The 18032-nt window shown below is 42.5% G+C and overlaps 1 protein-coding gene across 1 annotated transcript in view; it reads right to left on the bottom strand.

Moving 5' to 3' along the window:
• The window catches only part of TANC2 (tetratricopeptide repeat, ankyrin repeat and coiled-coil containing 2), a 208362-nt gene that overhangs the window by 44553 nt on the left and 145777 nt on the right, over positions 1–18032 (bottom strand). Inside the window, exons 10-12 of the mRNA XM_010561364.1 lie at positions 16807–16940; positions 5307–5538; positions 2044–2210 (exon numbers count right to left, since the gene is read on the bottom strand). Coding sequence (XP_010559666.1) covers positions 2044–2210; positions 5307–5538; positions 16807–16940 — 533 coding nt within the window. The remainder of the gene's footprint in view (positions 1–2043; positions 2211–5306; positions 5539–16806; positions 16941–18032) is intronic.

Below are 18032 nucleotides of genomic sequence, written 5' to 3'. Positions count from 1 at the left end.
GAGAAGGAAAAAAAAAAAAAGGTACTCATGCTGGCAGTGTTTATTATTCATTAAGTAAACTCAATTCATGTTACAATAGCACCTTTGAGACTCCTTTAAGACCTCTTCCATCAGGGCAAACACACAAGATGGCAGTTTGTGCCCTCAGGACCCCAGAACCTCATCTATAATCAAGTAGGTTGCATGTGAAACATGACTGAAATAGAAATGAAGGACACTGTTCCTAATACCGCATCCATGGAAAGGACTAGAAAACTCACAAAGAGCAGTGCCCTTGTTATTCCTACCCCATCCCAACCACGTATCAACATGCCATCCCTTCTGCTACCATGTCTGAGGGAACAGACAACCAGATGACAGATCTGAGGCCAGAAGAAATTTTGCTGAAGCCGAGCCTAAGTATCTCCGCAGGAGCGTCCTCCTGTATAACACAGCTGCTATCGACAGGGAAATGCATGGAAACGTCAGGACAGATAATAGCAAGTATTTTCCAGCGTAAATACGTCTATTTGCTGCAGGATACTGTGGCCAGAGATTCTCTCATCTGCTGAACTCACTGATGATGCTTATGCAACATAAATGAAAGATCATGAAAGGCCCTTCCGAAGGAATTCTTGCGTCATGGGCTCTCAAGTCACTGCGAAGAGAGGAGGAATGACGCAATGGAGCTGGACAAGGCAGATTCAGGAGAAGCCATCAACTCTCCAATAAAATAAAGAGGGCGAGCACAGTGCAAAACTAAAGCTTGCAGTGAAGACCGTAAGGCTGCAAAAGCCCTAATTACATGAGGAATTCAAGTCATAGGGATGCAATTTACCTACAATTACAAAAAGATTTCTTCCAAATGATGTCTAATCTACTCCATTACTGAGCAAAAAAAGAACTCCAGCACAAACCAGCAGATAGCCTGTGCTCTCCTGGTGTCTTGGGGAGCAGCTGCCGTTCCCAGCTACAAAAGCAGTGTGCAGCAGCTGGCTGCCTTGATGGAGCTGGAACCAGCACTCAGCTCCCTGCCAGGAGGACCACAGTAAATCAACCTGTGGATCTCAGTAAATATTAGCCAATCTCAGTAAAACTGCCTAATGGAGCTCGGTAAAAACGAACTCCACAGCTCCGTGCTAATGAAAAAATGGCTAATAATGAAAAAATGAGAAATGCAGAGCTGCAGACACGCCTTTCTGCCTGGAGCAGCTGGGCCAGGCGAAGAGCGGCTCGGAGCTGGCTTCCAAACGCGTGTCCCGTCCCCCTGACGTCTGTCTCCTCTGGGCTCCTGGCTCCGACGCTCAGTGTGAATGTTCCCACAAGTGATGCTGCAAATCAACCAGCTCTACTGTGAAACAGTTGAAAGAGCAGATCTGCCCTAACTGGGTCATTGTGTTTGCTTCCCAGCTTGCTCATTCGGATGAGCAGTTGAGCCAACAAACTAAGGTCAGCTTAATCCTCCTGCCAAGAGAGTGACGATGAGTGGCTAAGGACAGGCTGAAGGTAAAAACCTGCCCAGCTGCAAACTAAAATAAAAATACTTGAGAATAACCCAAACAACATTCAGCTTAGAGATTCGGCACTCAAGATAGTTGTCTCTGAGCTGAATAATGTCTTGGCCTGACATTGACTCCTCCAGACTGAAACAAGCACAGCCTCGCTCTCTGGGTCACGCAGAAGGGGTGCGGAGATACAAATTCCTTTCCCTTCCACACGGAGGAGAGGATGCTCTTGAGCAGCACAGGCTGACAGACGTCAGGCCCTACCCTCCTGATATGCTTGGTGAGTAAGTAGCCCGTTGGCATGTGAGCTGTCTCACTCAAATGAACTAAACTATTTGCTGATGAACATTTATTGACATGAATAAGCGATGCTGGATTAGATCCATTCAAAGCTGTAGAGTGAGTTTGGGGACATGAATGTAAATCCAAGTACAAAAAAGCCAAAAGGATAACCTGAAATAAAGGGTCTTAAGCAAATCCAGATATCCACTAAGATCTTCTTTATCAAAGACCATTGTGACAATGACACAGTTTATCACAATTCTTGGTCTCAACATACCTGTAGACTTGTCCTGACTGTCACTACCAGCTTCAGCCAGGAAGGGAATTTTCCAATCATTTTGCTCAGGAATGATACTATGGTGTCTCCATAATCTGGCTTGTGAAATTCAGCCTCATTTAAACCATCAATTAATATAATGAAATCTTCATCAGGGATCTTCCTCTCTAAGAGAAAGAGAAAAAGTATTTATTTGAAAGGCTAGACACGTGACTATAATGTAGTGCAAAGTCACTACAGTGTTTTAAAGCATCATCAGATATTGCTAAAGAACAAAAAAGACACAGTAGCAGCACCTTTCTTACGATATATTAATTGCACATATACACAGAGGTAGACTCGCACATACGCAATCTCAATTCTTCTAAAATACATATTTTAGTTAAGACACACAGAACTGTGATATCCCACAGGTAAAATAGCTAATCATCTTTTTAAAAACTACCTCTTCCACAAAGTCCAATGTTACTTGATGTGAATCAGTATCTTTCTGCTAAGTTTTAATAAACACATTATTAGCGGTTCTTTACAGTTTTGACATTAAACTCTCACCCTGATGTCAGCCTGTCTTAATTTTTGAAACTGCTAAATGAAGGTTCACCAAAAAATTCACTTCCCCAACACCTCTAGATCCTTCCAATTCTGGCGTCTGCACTTTGGGCACTGGCTTCTTGATCAACTAAGGTCTAGGCAAGCGTTTTGAAACAAAAGCAAGTCTGACTGACAAGCAAGAAAAATTATCTGACGAGAGTAAACCATCAGTCTGCATGTGTGGGGAAGGTCATTCAACATTCTGGAGGTTACATCCTCTGTTCAGCAGAGACTGTTCAAAACGACTCTGAACTTCCAGTAATGTAAAGGAGTTTGATCACAAGTCTGTAGCCAAAGCCTCTTTTATAAACGAGTCGGGGGGAATAAAAAAGATCCTAAAAAAAGCAAATCACAAAACTGGGTTTTTCCGCTGCTGGTGAATACAGTAACTAAACTGATGTAGACAATGAAGTCAGTGTTTCTATGTCAGATGCTGAAAGCTGAGTATAGCTTTATAAGTAATAATATAGATTCTTTTGGATTTGCATCTTAAGTTCAAGTGGTATCTTCTCAAAGGTAATCTTGCCTAATAAACTCAAAAACGGGTGGGAAATGGGACATCTGAGTCTATTGTTGGCATATGCTTGTAACACGTACTACAGATTCTGATCTGTATAAAGTTTGCTCTCCTTTGTAAAGTACTATGGATAAATCCTGCTATCAAAAAGCTCAGTATTCCCAATAGCAGGTGAGCTTTTCTCTTTGACTTTAAATTGTATCAGGAAATCTGTAAAAACCCAGCACAAGATGTTCATCAATGACACGAGCCGTCTCTGTGGTGTTGCAGGGAGAACAGAAACGTGTCAACACGTTGCATTCAGTACTGCTGAGCATCAAAATCCCATCTTGTTCTTGCCTTACATTACCAAGTTGCATTTATTTCCTAACACACTGTTAATATACATATGAAAACCACATATTTTGCATTAAAATTACCATTGATCCTTTTTCAGTTAGCTTCTCGGTAAGATTATTTGGTACACTAGAAAATATACTTTATGACTCTCTGAAATCTTGGAGTGAATATAGTGCCTGAGTTTTATACCCACATCTCATGTTTCTCATAAAGCCTGAGGGAGAGAGGAGAAAGCAGGGAGTAGGGGAAGAATAAGAACGTTGTTCTCCTATATATTATTTAGATTCCTTCAGAGTAAAAAAAATATATTTGAGAAACATGAATCTAACTTTCTCAGTGACATTCACCATTAACGGCTGTGCAATAATTTTGTCCCAGTAGCATTAGCGCTTTAACAGCACCTTGTAAAAGACCTGCTGATATATTTACAGAGTCTTAAATGTTATATATTTTAAAACCAATTTCCAGACACTGTTCATTTTGTTACAAAACACTTGGTGCAAACTAGCTTGCCAGCACTCTTGATCAGCAAGGTTGAAAGATGGGAGTCCTAATCATTGGTTCCACTGGAGCTCTGTTAAGTCCAGAGCCCAAGAAGAAAAAAAAAAAATCTTTTCTTTAAATTTTTCCACCCCCCAGAATTTAGGACCAGATGGGGGTCAACCTGCTTGGCAAGAAAAATAAGCATCCTCCGAAATGCTCTGAATTCAAGAGCTGGAATACCTCCCAAGGAGTTACTGTAATAACCACATATTATTTTCCTTTAGAGCAGCGGTTCCTAAATGTATCTTTTTTTTTTTTTTTTTGCCAGGAGTGTTGGTAAGAAAGACTAGCCATGCTACTCCTACAGTGACATTTGTCCATGCCAGGAAAATCAACTGCTGTCGAGCTGTGCTGGCTCTACGTGTGCTTTGTGCCTGGTGGAACCACGCATGTTGGACCCAGATGCTGCTGCTCAGAGTTTGGACACTGTGTTTTGAATTGCTGATTTGAACAACAGGGCTTTGAATCTGGTAGAACCTGCATCTATTTCACGTTGGCTCCTGCACTGTCTGATGTAGGGTGGCAACAGAAAATTATCTGAATTATTTTTGCAGCACACCATTTTAATAAACACCGTTTTGCAGGACAACAGAGTCCTGAACTCTGCAACGCTCTCACAGTTTTCATGGCAACGAGCAAAGATCTTCAATCTAGCGACTGTCACAACGAATTGGTTATATCTAGCAGAGGAAAGAAAGAAAAGGAGACAAAACCAATGCTGCATTAGAAAAAGCTGTGAAATCCATAATCAGGGTAAGGCTTGTTACCAGTTCCCCTTGAAGCTTTACACAGAGTACCTATAGTTTTTTATGGTATCGGGTCTTTTGGTCAAAGCTTCAAATTCTCAGAAGTCCACTAAATAATGGCAGGGAAAGGGAAAAACATTCACCCCCTAAACGGTTAAATCAGAATACATTGCCATAAGCAGAGCTGTCCATGAAAATTGTTGCTTGTTTTCACCTTCAGAACCGTGAGGCCAGATTTGGGATGTGAAAGAAAGCAAGAAAAGAGAAAGCCAAGCGCACGCTGTCATTAGCATTTCATGGATGGCCCTGAAACGCACACCAGGAGGAGAGGGGTGGTTAACCCCTCACTTCCAGACAAGCACAATGTCATATTCTCGGCTTCTCCAGATCTCACCTCTTCCCTGCAGCTCTTGACATGCGAAGCTTTGTTTAAACACCCAGATGCAGCGAAGCAGCATGTTTAAAATAATAATAAAAAAAAGGGGTGTGGTTGCTCAGGGAGAGCATAGGAACTGCCGTTACAATACCTTTGTGCAGATTTTCCAAGGGCTCCAGGACTCCCCTTCGGAAGGAGGCCATGGGGTCTTGCACGCAGGACCTCAGGCTGAGCATGCTTTGCAGGTGGGGCTCTCGCAGGAGCTGCTCCCTGTAGGCAACGAACTGCGGCGAGCGGCAGAGCAGGGCGGCCACGTTGTGCACAAACTCTGGCACCAGGCAGGTGTAGGCATTATCAGCTTGGCAGTAGTGATAAGCGACAACCTAGCAAAGAGAAAAGGAACAAAAACCGCATCTTCGTCAGACGCGAGTCGGGCAAGTTGTTAAAAGCAGCATTTTTCGTTTGGTGAGTTTGATGTATTCTGGCAGGTGAAGTCTTTAAGAGTACCGAGTGTTAACTACCTGTGACAAGAATCCAGACAAATCAGTTGGTAAAAACAGGCACTGATCCTGAAAAATGACTGGACCTGCCACTTGAGGAATAAATGAAATTAAGCTGTAGCTGCTCACAGAGTCGGACAGTGACAGTAACTGACATATCTGAAGTGCTGCGCTGAGCAGGGAGTGATAGGATTGTGCTCCAAGCTCTGTTTAAGGACTTGGTGTCAGTAATAACTTGTGATTGTTTTCTTGAACTTATTTTTTATTTGCTATTTTCAAATGTCAGGCTCTGTAGAAGCAGGCAGAGAGCACAGGCTGAGTACCTTACAGCAAGGTAGCATCTGCAAACGATGGATTCCCGTGAACAGGGGGGGAATGTCAGACTTACTATACATTACTCATTCACTGTGATCCCACCCTTCGTTCAGAAAATCAATTTGATTAAAAAAAAAAAAAACCAAACAAAAAACCCCAAAAAACTTCATCTTTTCCCAGGTCACCTGATCTTCCCAGCTCTTCAAATTCTGCCAGAACTCACTAAATTCTGACCACTTATTAAAATAAGCAGAAAACCAGTGATATCTTCTCAGTCCAATCTGCCAACTTTCCTGTTTTCTTTTGCAATATAAAAAAGGTCCACAAAAATCTCTCTCTGCTTGTAAAACACTCAGCAGGCTGCTCCAGTACCGCTCCAGTGCCCAGCTCCTCCTGCTCCCTTACTGGCACCAGCGTTCTCGTGGCACCGCCTGGCCATTTGGTGTGAGCCTCTGCCAGGTCAAAAAGCTTTTCTCCAGCTCCCATTCACTGGGTTTTCTTTTCAAATGTCACTGTTCATATCCAAAAATACCGCAGCAAGGCAGGTGGGATCAGTTTCGCACCAAAACCACCATTGCCCTGGAGCACTGTAGCACAGAATACAAACATCGCAAAATAAAGCACATTTCTGAACATGGGAAGGACAATATAACCGAGGACACTGCGCACACGAGATTTCTGTGGCCTCTCTGGAGGCTGTGTGAGCTCGGATGAAACGTGGCCTGCGGCTGTTGGCCGTGATTAAGGCTTTCTGGCTTTCCACCTGCAATAACCAGCGCTCGGTTCGCAGCAGGCTCCAAGGCAGACGGGGTGGTGCATCCAGGCTCTGAGCTCTGCCACTGCCAAGGATGGTACCGAGAAATAAAAACATGAGGCTGTGGGGTCCTCGCACATTGCTGGCTCAGCACTGGCTTTTAATTTTAAATAGTAGTCTATGAAATTACCAATGGGGTATAATGCAATCATTTCCTTTCACAGTCAAAACGAGGTGTGATGCATACAGCGATGATAAAGCCAGGTTGTTATTTCAAGCATCAAGACCTAATACATGTGCTTAAGCTTTAATGGATACCTCCAAATTCCTAACAGAAGTTTTCCTACCAGCCAGTTAAAATATAATGTATTCCCTTAGAGAACAGCACTGGGTAAAGCAATAATAAAGGTAGTGATTTCTTTTTAACAATCCTATTTATTTGGGGATTATAACTTGTGGATTCCACAGTACAAAGTTCTTAAGCAGCCGTCCCTTGATATCAGGTTCCCAGTAACAGAAACCAAATCGCTGTATGCAGAGCTCTTATTTCCTACACAATAGGTGTGTAGACACAAAAATAAAGTCTCCTTTTTATGAGTGGCCAATTAACTTCGTCCAGGAATCTGAAAAACCACGTCGTGGAAAAGGGGACACACCTAGTACCCATGAAGAGAGTGGTCACTGCTAGATATGTGGACTTACATACAGTTACAACTCAATTAATTTAAGCCCCTTCACATACACTCTCGATCCTTGTGCTGGATTTACTGGTATATTGATTAAGCCTTAAACAGTAGGATAAATGCAATGTTTAATAGGTGTATCTGAAGCTAAACCAGTAAGCAATGAATATTTTGGAAAGGCAACTAAAGGAAAGGCATTATGATGTTCTCAGAAACGCAACTGTGCCAAAATTTCATCTTGATGTTATTTATTCTCCGTGACATTTTCTCTATCTTCAAATCAAAGAGAGACTGCCAAAAGCCAGTGCTGCAAGCTGAGCCTGGTGCTAGAAATCAGGCTCCTCACTTACAGAACCGGAGTTGGGTGGGAAACAGTTTTCACATCCTATAAAACTTTTCAAGGTTTCAAAGCATTTCCCTGTTCCACCCTTGGGAATGAGACCAGGGTTAATGTGAAAAGTGAATGAAAGAAACTTCAGGACAAGCAATGGGTTGGTGTTGATGGGGCTCATCCCCAAACACGTTCAAACCCTGTTCTTTCTCCCCTGAATTAGGTGAATGCCTTTAACACCCAGCCATTAATGCTCTGGGGAAGGTCTCTTTCCAATTATTTCACTTTATATACTTTATTAACTGCTCAAGGATCCAGCAAGAGGGATAGATTACCATCTCCACTGCTTAGGATTCTCTTCTAAGACACGGGAGACCCTGTCCAGACCTTGTTCTGCACCTGAAATGACCACTCCATAAGCTAGTTGTAATTCTGGGGTGTTGTTAGTCTCTCCTCCTTTTACTTGACTGGACAAGCTAAGAAATACATCCAAGGAAAAAAAAAACAAAAACAAACCAACCCACCAACTTGTACAGCCTGGAAATGAACTTTTCATTGAGAAAGGTGTGCTCTCAATAAAAGCTTCATTTTCCATAAATGGAAATACTTTGCTTTAAAAACCTTCTTGAAAAAGTTCCCTCATCATAAACAAAATCCCCGAAACTGTTTTACAATAAATGAAATCACTCTTCCAAAGGTATGGGCATGACTGGATGTTGTGACAGGTAAACATTTATTTTTGTCTGATACAATTTAAGGCATAATTTTTCTAATCATTTCAATTTGAACTTTGTCATCACATAGCACTAAACACTATAAACACTAAAGTGGACTTCCAAAACTTTTAAACTTTTATTTCAGCTATCAGGTTTGTTAAATGAAGTTTACAAAGTTGGAAGCGGAAAAATTCCTTGCTCTAAAGTTTGATTAAATTTAAATCACTGGATTTCAAACATTCAGTATACAATGCCTATGGGCATTATAAGCAACCCTAATGCAAGAGAAGTGGATTACAACGAAGGATGAGAAAAGCAACACCTAGATCAAGAGAACTGTTCAAAAATATCTGTTTATGTCATTTTTGTAAGGGCTGAGAATGCAGTTTCGACAAGTCGAGTGACTCCACGCTGAGAAACCAAGGCATTATGTTGTTTACATTAAATATCAAATGCCAAAAGTTACAAACTTGTATAATTTCCTTTCTTGCTTGAAAGGGAGCTTCAAAGTAATTCACACTTGTAAGATGCATATTTTACTTCCAATGATTATCTCCTCTCCTAAAATGATTTGGAGAGTCTAGCTGGCTACACACCAAAGAAGTACATTTATCGTGAGCTTTTCGCTAGCCAATTTTAAACATTAATGATGTGTTATAAGGCTTGAGAAACACCAGACACAGTGAAGGCGGAGCGCTGCCTCTAACAAACCACGGCCAATGTTCAGCACAACCCCATTCTCTCCTGAAGTGGGGTCGGGGAGCACCAAAACTCTCATTTACTCAGAAATGACACAAACATCATCTTCCTAACTGCTACAGCAGAATTCTGAAAGATATTATTCATACTCTCTTTAGGTGTTAAATCCAGTAGGTCTTCAGGAGTCTCTTCTCCCAACCTTTCCAAATACCAGCCACCCTACTCTCTCCTTTCTGCCCCAACCACTTCCCATTCCTCCCTTCATCCAGCCTGACGTAACCTTCACCTTCCTGCCACCCTTTCTGCTGTCCTTCTGTTCGGGTTCACTCCTTCACCCCATCCTGACATGCAGACACCGTACATCCTTCCTGCAGCTCTCCTCCCCACACCAAAATGCTTTTCTGAATCACGGCCATGCAAACTGCGCTCCAGATCGCCAAGGCCAAGCTACTGATTTCACCTGGCTTGGGCTCAGCGGAGCAGATGTGGAAGAATTCCATGAAATCAGAAAAAAAAGGGAGATTTCCTCATATAGGTCAGGACCTAGGAAAACAGGTGCTGGAAGAAGGAGGAAGACACTCGTGTATTAAAAGCAAAGCAGCTATTCCAAGGATAATGGGAAACGCCAGTGGAAGAGGAGGGGAAGAGCTGCATGAATGCAGAAGGAGAGGCTGGAGAGGGCACAGAGAGCGGAAAAAGAGGAGGCACAAAAGAGATTGTGTATCACCTATAAAGTACAGAGGGAAAGAAGAGACTGAACTGTGAAGGGGGGAAAGAAAAGAGAGAAAGGGGAGAAAATGACATGTCAGGAGAGGCGAGAGATAACAGTAATTTGAGAAAGGCTGGAAGGACAGTGTGAACATCAAAAGGGAAACAGGGGCTGAAGATGGCTCAAGGGAAATAAGTTATTTTTACTTAATAGGACAGGCCAATTTTAAGCAGTTCTCTGGCACTATTTGCAAAAAAGAATATCCCTCCATTTAAGCAGCATTCCTTTGGCATCACGCCTCTGGTGTGATTTGTCTCTGCTTCCTTTTGTAAGCATGTCATGCAAGGAGGCCATTCTGCCAAGCCCCCCTAAAAGGACCAACCTCCCAGACACCTGAGCTCACAGCAACACCCCAGTTCCTCCAGTGCTTTTAAAGGGCTTCAACACTGTATTTTAACCGCATTTCTGCACCTAATAAGATTTATCTTTTTTTGACCCATACAAAATAGCTTCAAATAAATTCAGTTTAATGCTTTTACCTGCCAAAATGCCATTTGCCAAGCATAACGTTGGCTGTAATAATGCAAATGGAAATCAGCACTGCTGTATTTTATCCATTGCACATGACTGTGCATGTATGTGGTGACCCAGTTTGTTGGGAACATTCATTACTTTTACATAGCCGAGAATGCCAGCAAATGCCCTCTGAAACTCATTAGTGTCGCAGGGCATCAAGGCTCAGAAGTAATGAATCCCTCCACCTCTCTGTAAGGTAGGAGTACTCCCTTTCTTTCTATACGCCTGCAGCAACGATAATGACACTTTGGCTTATGGCTTGGAGGATGGGGAGAAGAGCCTCTGAAGCCACCAGCCGTGCTCAGCATCAGCCGAGTGCGCTAATGCAATGGACGTACAGCTGCTCGACATAGGGTACGACCCATTAGCGCAGCAGAGCTGGCTTTCAGGTCCATTTGTTTAAGTGCTGCTACCACAAGCAACCACACAGCATCCAGAAACCCAAAGAATATAGCTGTTCAATGGGTTATTTAAAACTGCGTAGCCGATCCATTAAAAATCCTCTGTGAGTAAGGGATAAAACCTTCAGGGAAAAAGGGGGAAGGTGACCCTAACCAGAGGGGACACAGTTCAGGCTTCTTCCTTTGAGCTGAACTGATCTCACCTTGGGCTGTCGTACCTCTGAACGGCGCCGGTGCCCCTTGCTGAAAGGCAAAGGTCACCTAGGACACGTATTTGTGGGTCAGTATTTTTCGACACAGGCGAGGGCTGGCGGGAAAGCTTCTCACTTCATTTCTCTGAGGTGAAGGACCAGCTCCAGACAAGCCAGGTTGAGTCACCATCCCTGAAGCTATTTGAAAGACGTGTAAACGTGGCACTGAGGTACACGGTTTAGTGGTGGACTTGGCAGCGTTAGGTTTACAGTTGGACTCAATGATCTTAAGGGTCTTTTCCAACCTAAATGATTCTCTGATTCTAAGGTCATGCTCCAGCTGAGCTGCATCAGCCCCAGTTATACATTGCCTAGCATCATTTGGAGACAGAAAGGCAGCACTGCAAGGACAGCCACGTGGTGACGTAGCGATGGTCACTGACCTACCCTGGCCAGAGGAAATAAAGTCGAGAAGTATTTTAGCGGATAAAAGATTAAACAGTAAAAAGGCAGGAAAAGCAAGGCGCAACATGGGAGAGGTGTGCAGTGCCGCCTTTTTATGGATCTTAGGTTTAAAAACCTTACTGTTTATATTCACAACTTTTTTTTTCCAGTTTCACCTTAGAGTCGTTCCATGATATCAGGCAATATGTTTATAAGCACTAAACCGCAGTAGATGGGTTTACAGTTACATGAAGCTACGTATTCAGCTATACATGCCTAGCTCACCAGGAAAGCTGGTAGGCATCTATTGCAGCGAAGGAGCCAAGTCTAGCTTGACTTGTTGGCATTGCAAAAAAACTGGCAGCCTGCTCATTGTCGGAGGGAAGACTTGAAATAAATTCAGCAATCCTGCAAACTTATTTCCATAATACATGCATATATATTAAAACAAAAGACTAACCAAGCAGTTTTGCCAGAAAGGCTTATGTTTTATTTGCAAGTGTCAAGAATGGTGTTGCAATGCGAGTAGTTTTATTCATGACTTCTGAGAGTTTGCCAGATCTGGCAAGACAACTGCTCTTGTCCTCCTTCCCTGCAAGTCTCCCTACTCCATGCTATGGTGCAAACCCCTACCAAGATGGGATGGAGGAAAAGTTGCAGAGAAACCTCCCCACCAAGGATGTCTCCAAAGTCTGCTGCTGAGAGCTGGGGTCTGACACACATCCCCACGCTCCTCACCACGACCAGTGGGAAGTCCAGCAGGAGCCACTGCCTCAGCTCCTCCTTGGAAGCAGGAGAAGCCCACGAGTGAAAGGGAAAAAAGGGGATTGTGCCAGCTCAGTTCCCAGCAAGGATTAATGCTATCTTTAAAATTAGGAAATTGATTCACAGAAATCTCTGCTAAGAAGCTATTAACATTGCCTTATACTTAATATTTTCCTTGCAAGGAAATGGAAGGCGAGGCATTTACCTCTTGATGCCTCAAGTTTCCTGGCACGCTTCTTTATCCCTGTCTACACAATGCCAACCACAACCTTGAACACAGCCCTGGTGTGACAGCAAGACTTTGAACTTTCCCTTTTAAAAATATTCTCCCTTGACATATCCAAAATGATCACTAGGAGCTGGAACAGGCCAGCCAGAGCAGACTGGGGTGATGCTCCAGGTAAATTATACAAGGGCATTATTATACTTCCAGTATTTTCTCCCCTAATCTCTCAAGGCAGAATCACTCTGCTTCCACTTCCAAAATCTGAGTAAGATGAGCTGTTGGGAAGAGAAATGACAAAACGAACAGAGCAATGTCCATTTTAAGCTCCTTGTTTTCTCTCATTCTTTCAGGAGAAACTACTGCAAACCCTGAAAAGTATCCAACCCTTCCTGCCACGATCGGTGCTCGTATGGCAAAAGACTCCATTTCTGACCGAAGAGATGGACTGAGACATGAGAAACCTCAACAGCTGCCCACCAGGGTTTGGGAGGAAGGGAATTTTGCCCTCTGTTTTTGATGTTTTTCTCCTCCTAGGACCCACCAGTGAGGATAACTTCAGATAACTCCTACACCAGTTGGATACAGTTTTCCTGGCACAGCTTTTGAGGACAAAAATCACACCTGATACTGGTTTTCTGAACTGCCTCATTTCTAAGCATTTTTCTTCTCCATTAGTTTGCTGATGAACACTGAACTAGAAATCATGGATGACTTCAAACTGCTCCCTAAGAATACAACAAAATAATGCTCTTTTCCAGCATGGCAAGACTGAGTGGAGCTCCTGCTAAGCAGCCTTTGGTTACTTATTTTTAAAATTAATGATTTGTTCATCTCTGACAACAAGAGCTAAAAGCAACCCTTGCCCCCAAGAACTTAGTGCGTGAAAAACAAGCAGAAAAGTACAACCCTGAATAATCCAGAGGAGGAAAAGCAACTGTTCACCTTTCATTTCTGTCATCATAAACACACAACTTCTGAGTTTTGGGATAAGTGACATTTTCAGAAGGAACGGAGTGGGTGAGAGGGACTGCGTGCTTCCCACTAGCATTCTGGAGCCTGCGCCAACCATTACTTAAGCCTGTTAGTATATTATTAATCGCTTTCATAATGATCTGCATTTCTCTAGCACAATGACCACAGCACAACCTGAGACCATCCTGCTCTGCTCAGTGCAAGCAGAGGTGGAACATCTGCACATAGCTTTATCTAGCTCCTTACACAGATTTTGTGTATCTCCTAAAATACTCCTGACAATTGTGGCTGTCCATCACTGTCAACACTTTCTTCCCTACTTCAGTTCTGACTCTAGTCTTAATGCAACTACAGAACACACATGTCCAAGAAATACTTCTCCAACCAGACTAACCTACGGATGGGTCAGTCTTCCCTTCACTTCCTCAGGCTCTTTTTTCTTCAGCCAGCTGAACAAAAACTGTTTTAAGTAGGCCATCAGCAATTCTTTTTTTATTCCACAACTACAGATACAGGAATATGCTGCTCTTCTCTCCCTTTCTCCTGCACCAAAGGACATTCTGCTTTTTTTTTTTCCTCCTTTTCTTTTTTAGATTAGACTTTGGAGAGCCTTTAGCTTATCTATATGAAGGGTTTTCCTAAACTGTCCCCAAGAAAGACTGTTGGAGAATGTGGCATCAGACATTCAGATAGGCAGCTAAATTATTTTAAACAACTATTTTTACTATTGTCTACTAAGACATTCAGCGTATTTGCTCTGTTTAGGAGTTCATCATCTTCAAAGCCTCTTATGAACAACAAATTCTCACAATCTCTCAAAGGCAAGTTAGATGTGTGTGATTGAGTTTCTGAATGAGGCGATCGCACACAGAACAAAGAGCTCAACACTGTTATTTTAATGGATTTTCAATTCTGTTGCCAGGTCAGTAATCCTTTTTCTCCCAGTGTCACTCAGAGACTTCAAAAACCACAGCTGGGGTGGAATAGTCAGTGTTTGTTTTATCTAGAAGGACATCATACGGCATGGGTCTTTCTAAGCAAATCAATTTATCTGCTGTTGACAGCAAGTATTCATCAGTGGTGAAGCTGAGTTGTACTACTCAGGAGGTTACTAAGAGTGCACTAGGCACACGACTTCCAGCTATCAATTTGACAAACATCCTAAACCATTTTATTTGCCTTTATTTCCCTTCCTGAGGCTTGATAATCCATCAAACTTACTGTTTGTAGCATGCTGCGCAGCAGTGCTGGAAAAGGCTCTGATGCAATAAAAACAGAATTGTTGTTTATGATAGAGAATCATCAGCAGGAATATGGAGCTAAAAAAAAAAAAAACAACCAAAAAACCTCCTATACTTTCAGAAAAATTTCCCTCTGTGGTAGGAAATGAAGCTCTGAATCAGGATATAAGCTTGTGCTTTATTTCAACGCATGCCTTCATCCAGCCACACACTGCAGCACTACCTGGAAGACAACTGCTCTTCTGAATCGAGAAAACCAAGTAACACCTAGTTACGTATTCCTTCCAGCATCAGATATCAAAGGACCATTAGCTGCGTGGATCACTTTTCTTTTAATAGGCAGGGAAATGGAGGCAGGCAGATGAGATGCTGGTCTCCAAGGATCCCAACAAGGCTAACGGCAAAGCTGGGAATAGACCCAAGGTCTCCGAATGCTGAATCAAGCCGTGCCGCTGCTGCTCTGACTCATCCCAGGAACTGTTTGCTAAACACTATGAAGCTTTTCAGAAGTTCTGCATGCTGTGTCAGCTATTCGGGTAGAAGCAGTGATTCCAAGTACTCTAAGGTCAACTCATCAGCCTTGGCATTGATCTTTTCATGAAGGCCTAATGTTTGGAAGCTGGTGATGGTTATTTCTGGAATCTGCCTACATTTACAGTAGTTGAGATTTACTGGGAGATTAATAATCATACTAAAAGTCTGTAATCCTGCTGCTAGCACAAGAGGTAGTACATCTTCCTAACTCATTTGTTACGTTCTGACAGCAAAACACAGGATTTGTTTTGCAAAAAAACTTTGGCGAGGGGATGAGCAGAGCTTTAAAACCCTGTCCTAAAGGAGTCTGCAGCCAAGGTGTAACAACCTATTTTTACCTTATTTTTGGCTATAAAGATTGTTTCTTGCTCTTTTCTCCAGTGAGCAGAGATGCAAAAAAGCTCCTGTGCATGATCTATGCAGTGGATGCGACACGCTGTTTGAAAAAGTCATATCCCTTACCTTTTTCAGGAGGAAACTGAAGCTAAAACTGTATCCATTTATCAGTTACGTATCCAGTAGGATTACTTAAGCACCCAGGGGAAGAAAGTCAAGATAGATGAGGTATTTTAAGCAGAGATAGTACACACTTTACTGGCTTTCTGGTAGTCTGTAATGCTTAAGATTCGCAAGGAATACGATGACTAATGTATCCTGAACAAAAACAGACCTGGCCATTGCATTCCTTTCAAGAACTCCACGTGGAAGAGGAGAATAACAAGTCTTAATATTTATTTACACTGATACCGCACGCTCTCTGCCTTGCCATCTGGGTCCAGCAGAAAAGCAGATAGGACAAGACAGTATCTGGCACAAAAAGCCAAGCAAAACACGTCCTGGTAATAATTTAGAACAAAGACTTTGCTTGACATTTTCCTCTCCAAAGTGGGAGCAGGCAACAGGAAAGCATTAACTGCTCACATCCTCTCAAAAGGTGTAGGAGGAGCAAGCTCCTCGGATTTCAAAGCAATATAATGGCACCTTCCCACCACCACAAAAGTAGGGCTAAATCTCAGTAATACAATAAAATTCAAGCTGTAAATCTCCCCTAGAGTAAGCAATCATGTTATATACAATCCACTCTTGCCATAAACAATTTGTGTATTGCTCAAAAGGCTATGATCTGTTTTGTAGACTTTTCCAAAAAACACCTAAGCACAGACACAGCAGTAACACTCACAATCTGTGCCTTTACCCTCCGTATGATACCTGCTCTTTTCAAAATCAAACAGTGGTCAAACACTTGGCAATTTTGTTTTCACTGTTGAAGAAAAATTAACAATTATTCCCGTAACTATGTCATATCATAACATTTGTAAGGATAAAGTATGATGGCTGGGAAAGGTAAACTCTCAGAGTAGAAAGGGAGTGTATTTGATGTAATGGGAATTTCATTTTACAGAAATAACTTTCCTCGGCTAATAAAACTTGTTCCAGAAGTTTTTCTCTAGACTCTCTCCCAGTAAGCATTTGAACGCACACATTTTCCAGTGCACCAAGTGATGTAAGGCAGGAGACCTTCCAACCGGTTCCACTAAAACTGACATTTTTCCCAAGGACCAAAAAAAAAATCCCAAGACAAATGTTTCCGTACCTGTGAAGCAAGTCTCCGCATGGCCTCTTCCTGGCGCCGGCGCATTTCGGGAGTCCCCGGGCAGCTCCCGCTGGTGATTGACGAGTGAGCAGAAGGCGGCTGGGTTAAGGGCAGCTCTCGGTTTGCATCCACATCTGTCCCAAGGAAAGAGGTTATGAATTGCTGCAGGACAAGCACGACCGACATTATTATTGCAGCCTAGGCAGCTGCTGTTTTCTAGCAGGTCATGCATGGCAGCTAAAATACTTTCCACAAATACTCCGGTTAGGATTTCAGGCAGCAAGAGATTGTGACACCAGCCAGCCAGGCCAGAGGCTCCCCAAGAAACTTCTTTTGGAAGTAGCACTTTTGGGAAGGACCGCTAAGATAAAGCATTGAGCTTGCCTTATTCATCTTCTCCACTGTAATTTCATTGACTTTAAAATAATCACAATAATTGAGTGAATTGTGTGCTCTCAAAGTTATGCTCTATCTTCAAGTTTGGTACATTTTAGCGCAGTGCTCTCCTACTCTGCGGTTCTGCCAATAGATCTTCCCTCATTATGAACTATTGCTGGTTAATTTGGTTCTGAGTCCTTCAGTGGAGACAGCCAATTTTTCTGAATTATGTACCAATTTTATAACATAAATAAATGGAGAGCCACAGCTAACATATTCATCTGAAGCCCATTAATGTAATCAGAGGGAACGAAGCAGGAGTAGCACCAGGATCTGGAAAAGGCTTGCAAGCAAATAATGAATTATACCGGAATCATCTCTGTCAAGTTTAACTGCTTTCTATTGCGTTTTAGCCATTTCTTTTGCCTGGCAAAGCAGAAATTGGCTTTACTGGCAGATTGTTACAACTGTCCATTCACCTGGCCTTTGTGGGTAACATTTTCAAGCAACTCTTATTTTTGCTCATCAGTACTCATACAGAGTATTTTTCAATGATGCTAAAACATGCTGTACCTGATGTTGTCCAATTACTGATTTCTTTATTTTAGGAACATTTTAAAAGCAACAGTCCTCTTAAGTGCAGTCTGTACTAGCAGAGGATTTTCCTGAATGGATTGCTGCAATGCATCCTTGAGCTTGACTTGAAATCATAATGCAAACAATGACCCATTTAATGGCAAACAACAAAGGAGGATGACTACTGCCTACATAATTAAGCCCTGAATGTGTTAGCAGTGATGCACATTTTTGATTTTGAGAATGCAGCAACACCTCCACCTGTATTATTT

Source organism: Haliaeetus leucocephalus, unplaced genomic scaffold (assembly GCF_000737465.1).
Source record: "Haliaeetus leucocephalus isolate CR32 unplaced genomic scaffold, Haliaeetus_leucocephalus-4.0 Scaffold144, whole genome shotgun sequence".
Lineage (NCBI taxonomy): Eukaryota > Metazoa > Chordata > Aves > Accipitriformes > Accipitridae > Haliaeetus > Haliaeetus leucocephalus.
The sequence above is the reverse complement of the archived record's forward strand: the minus strand, read 5'-3'. Positions and strand labels throughout refer to the sequence as shown.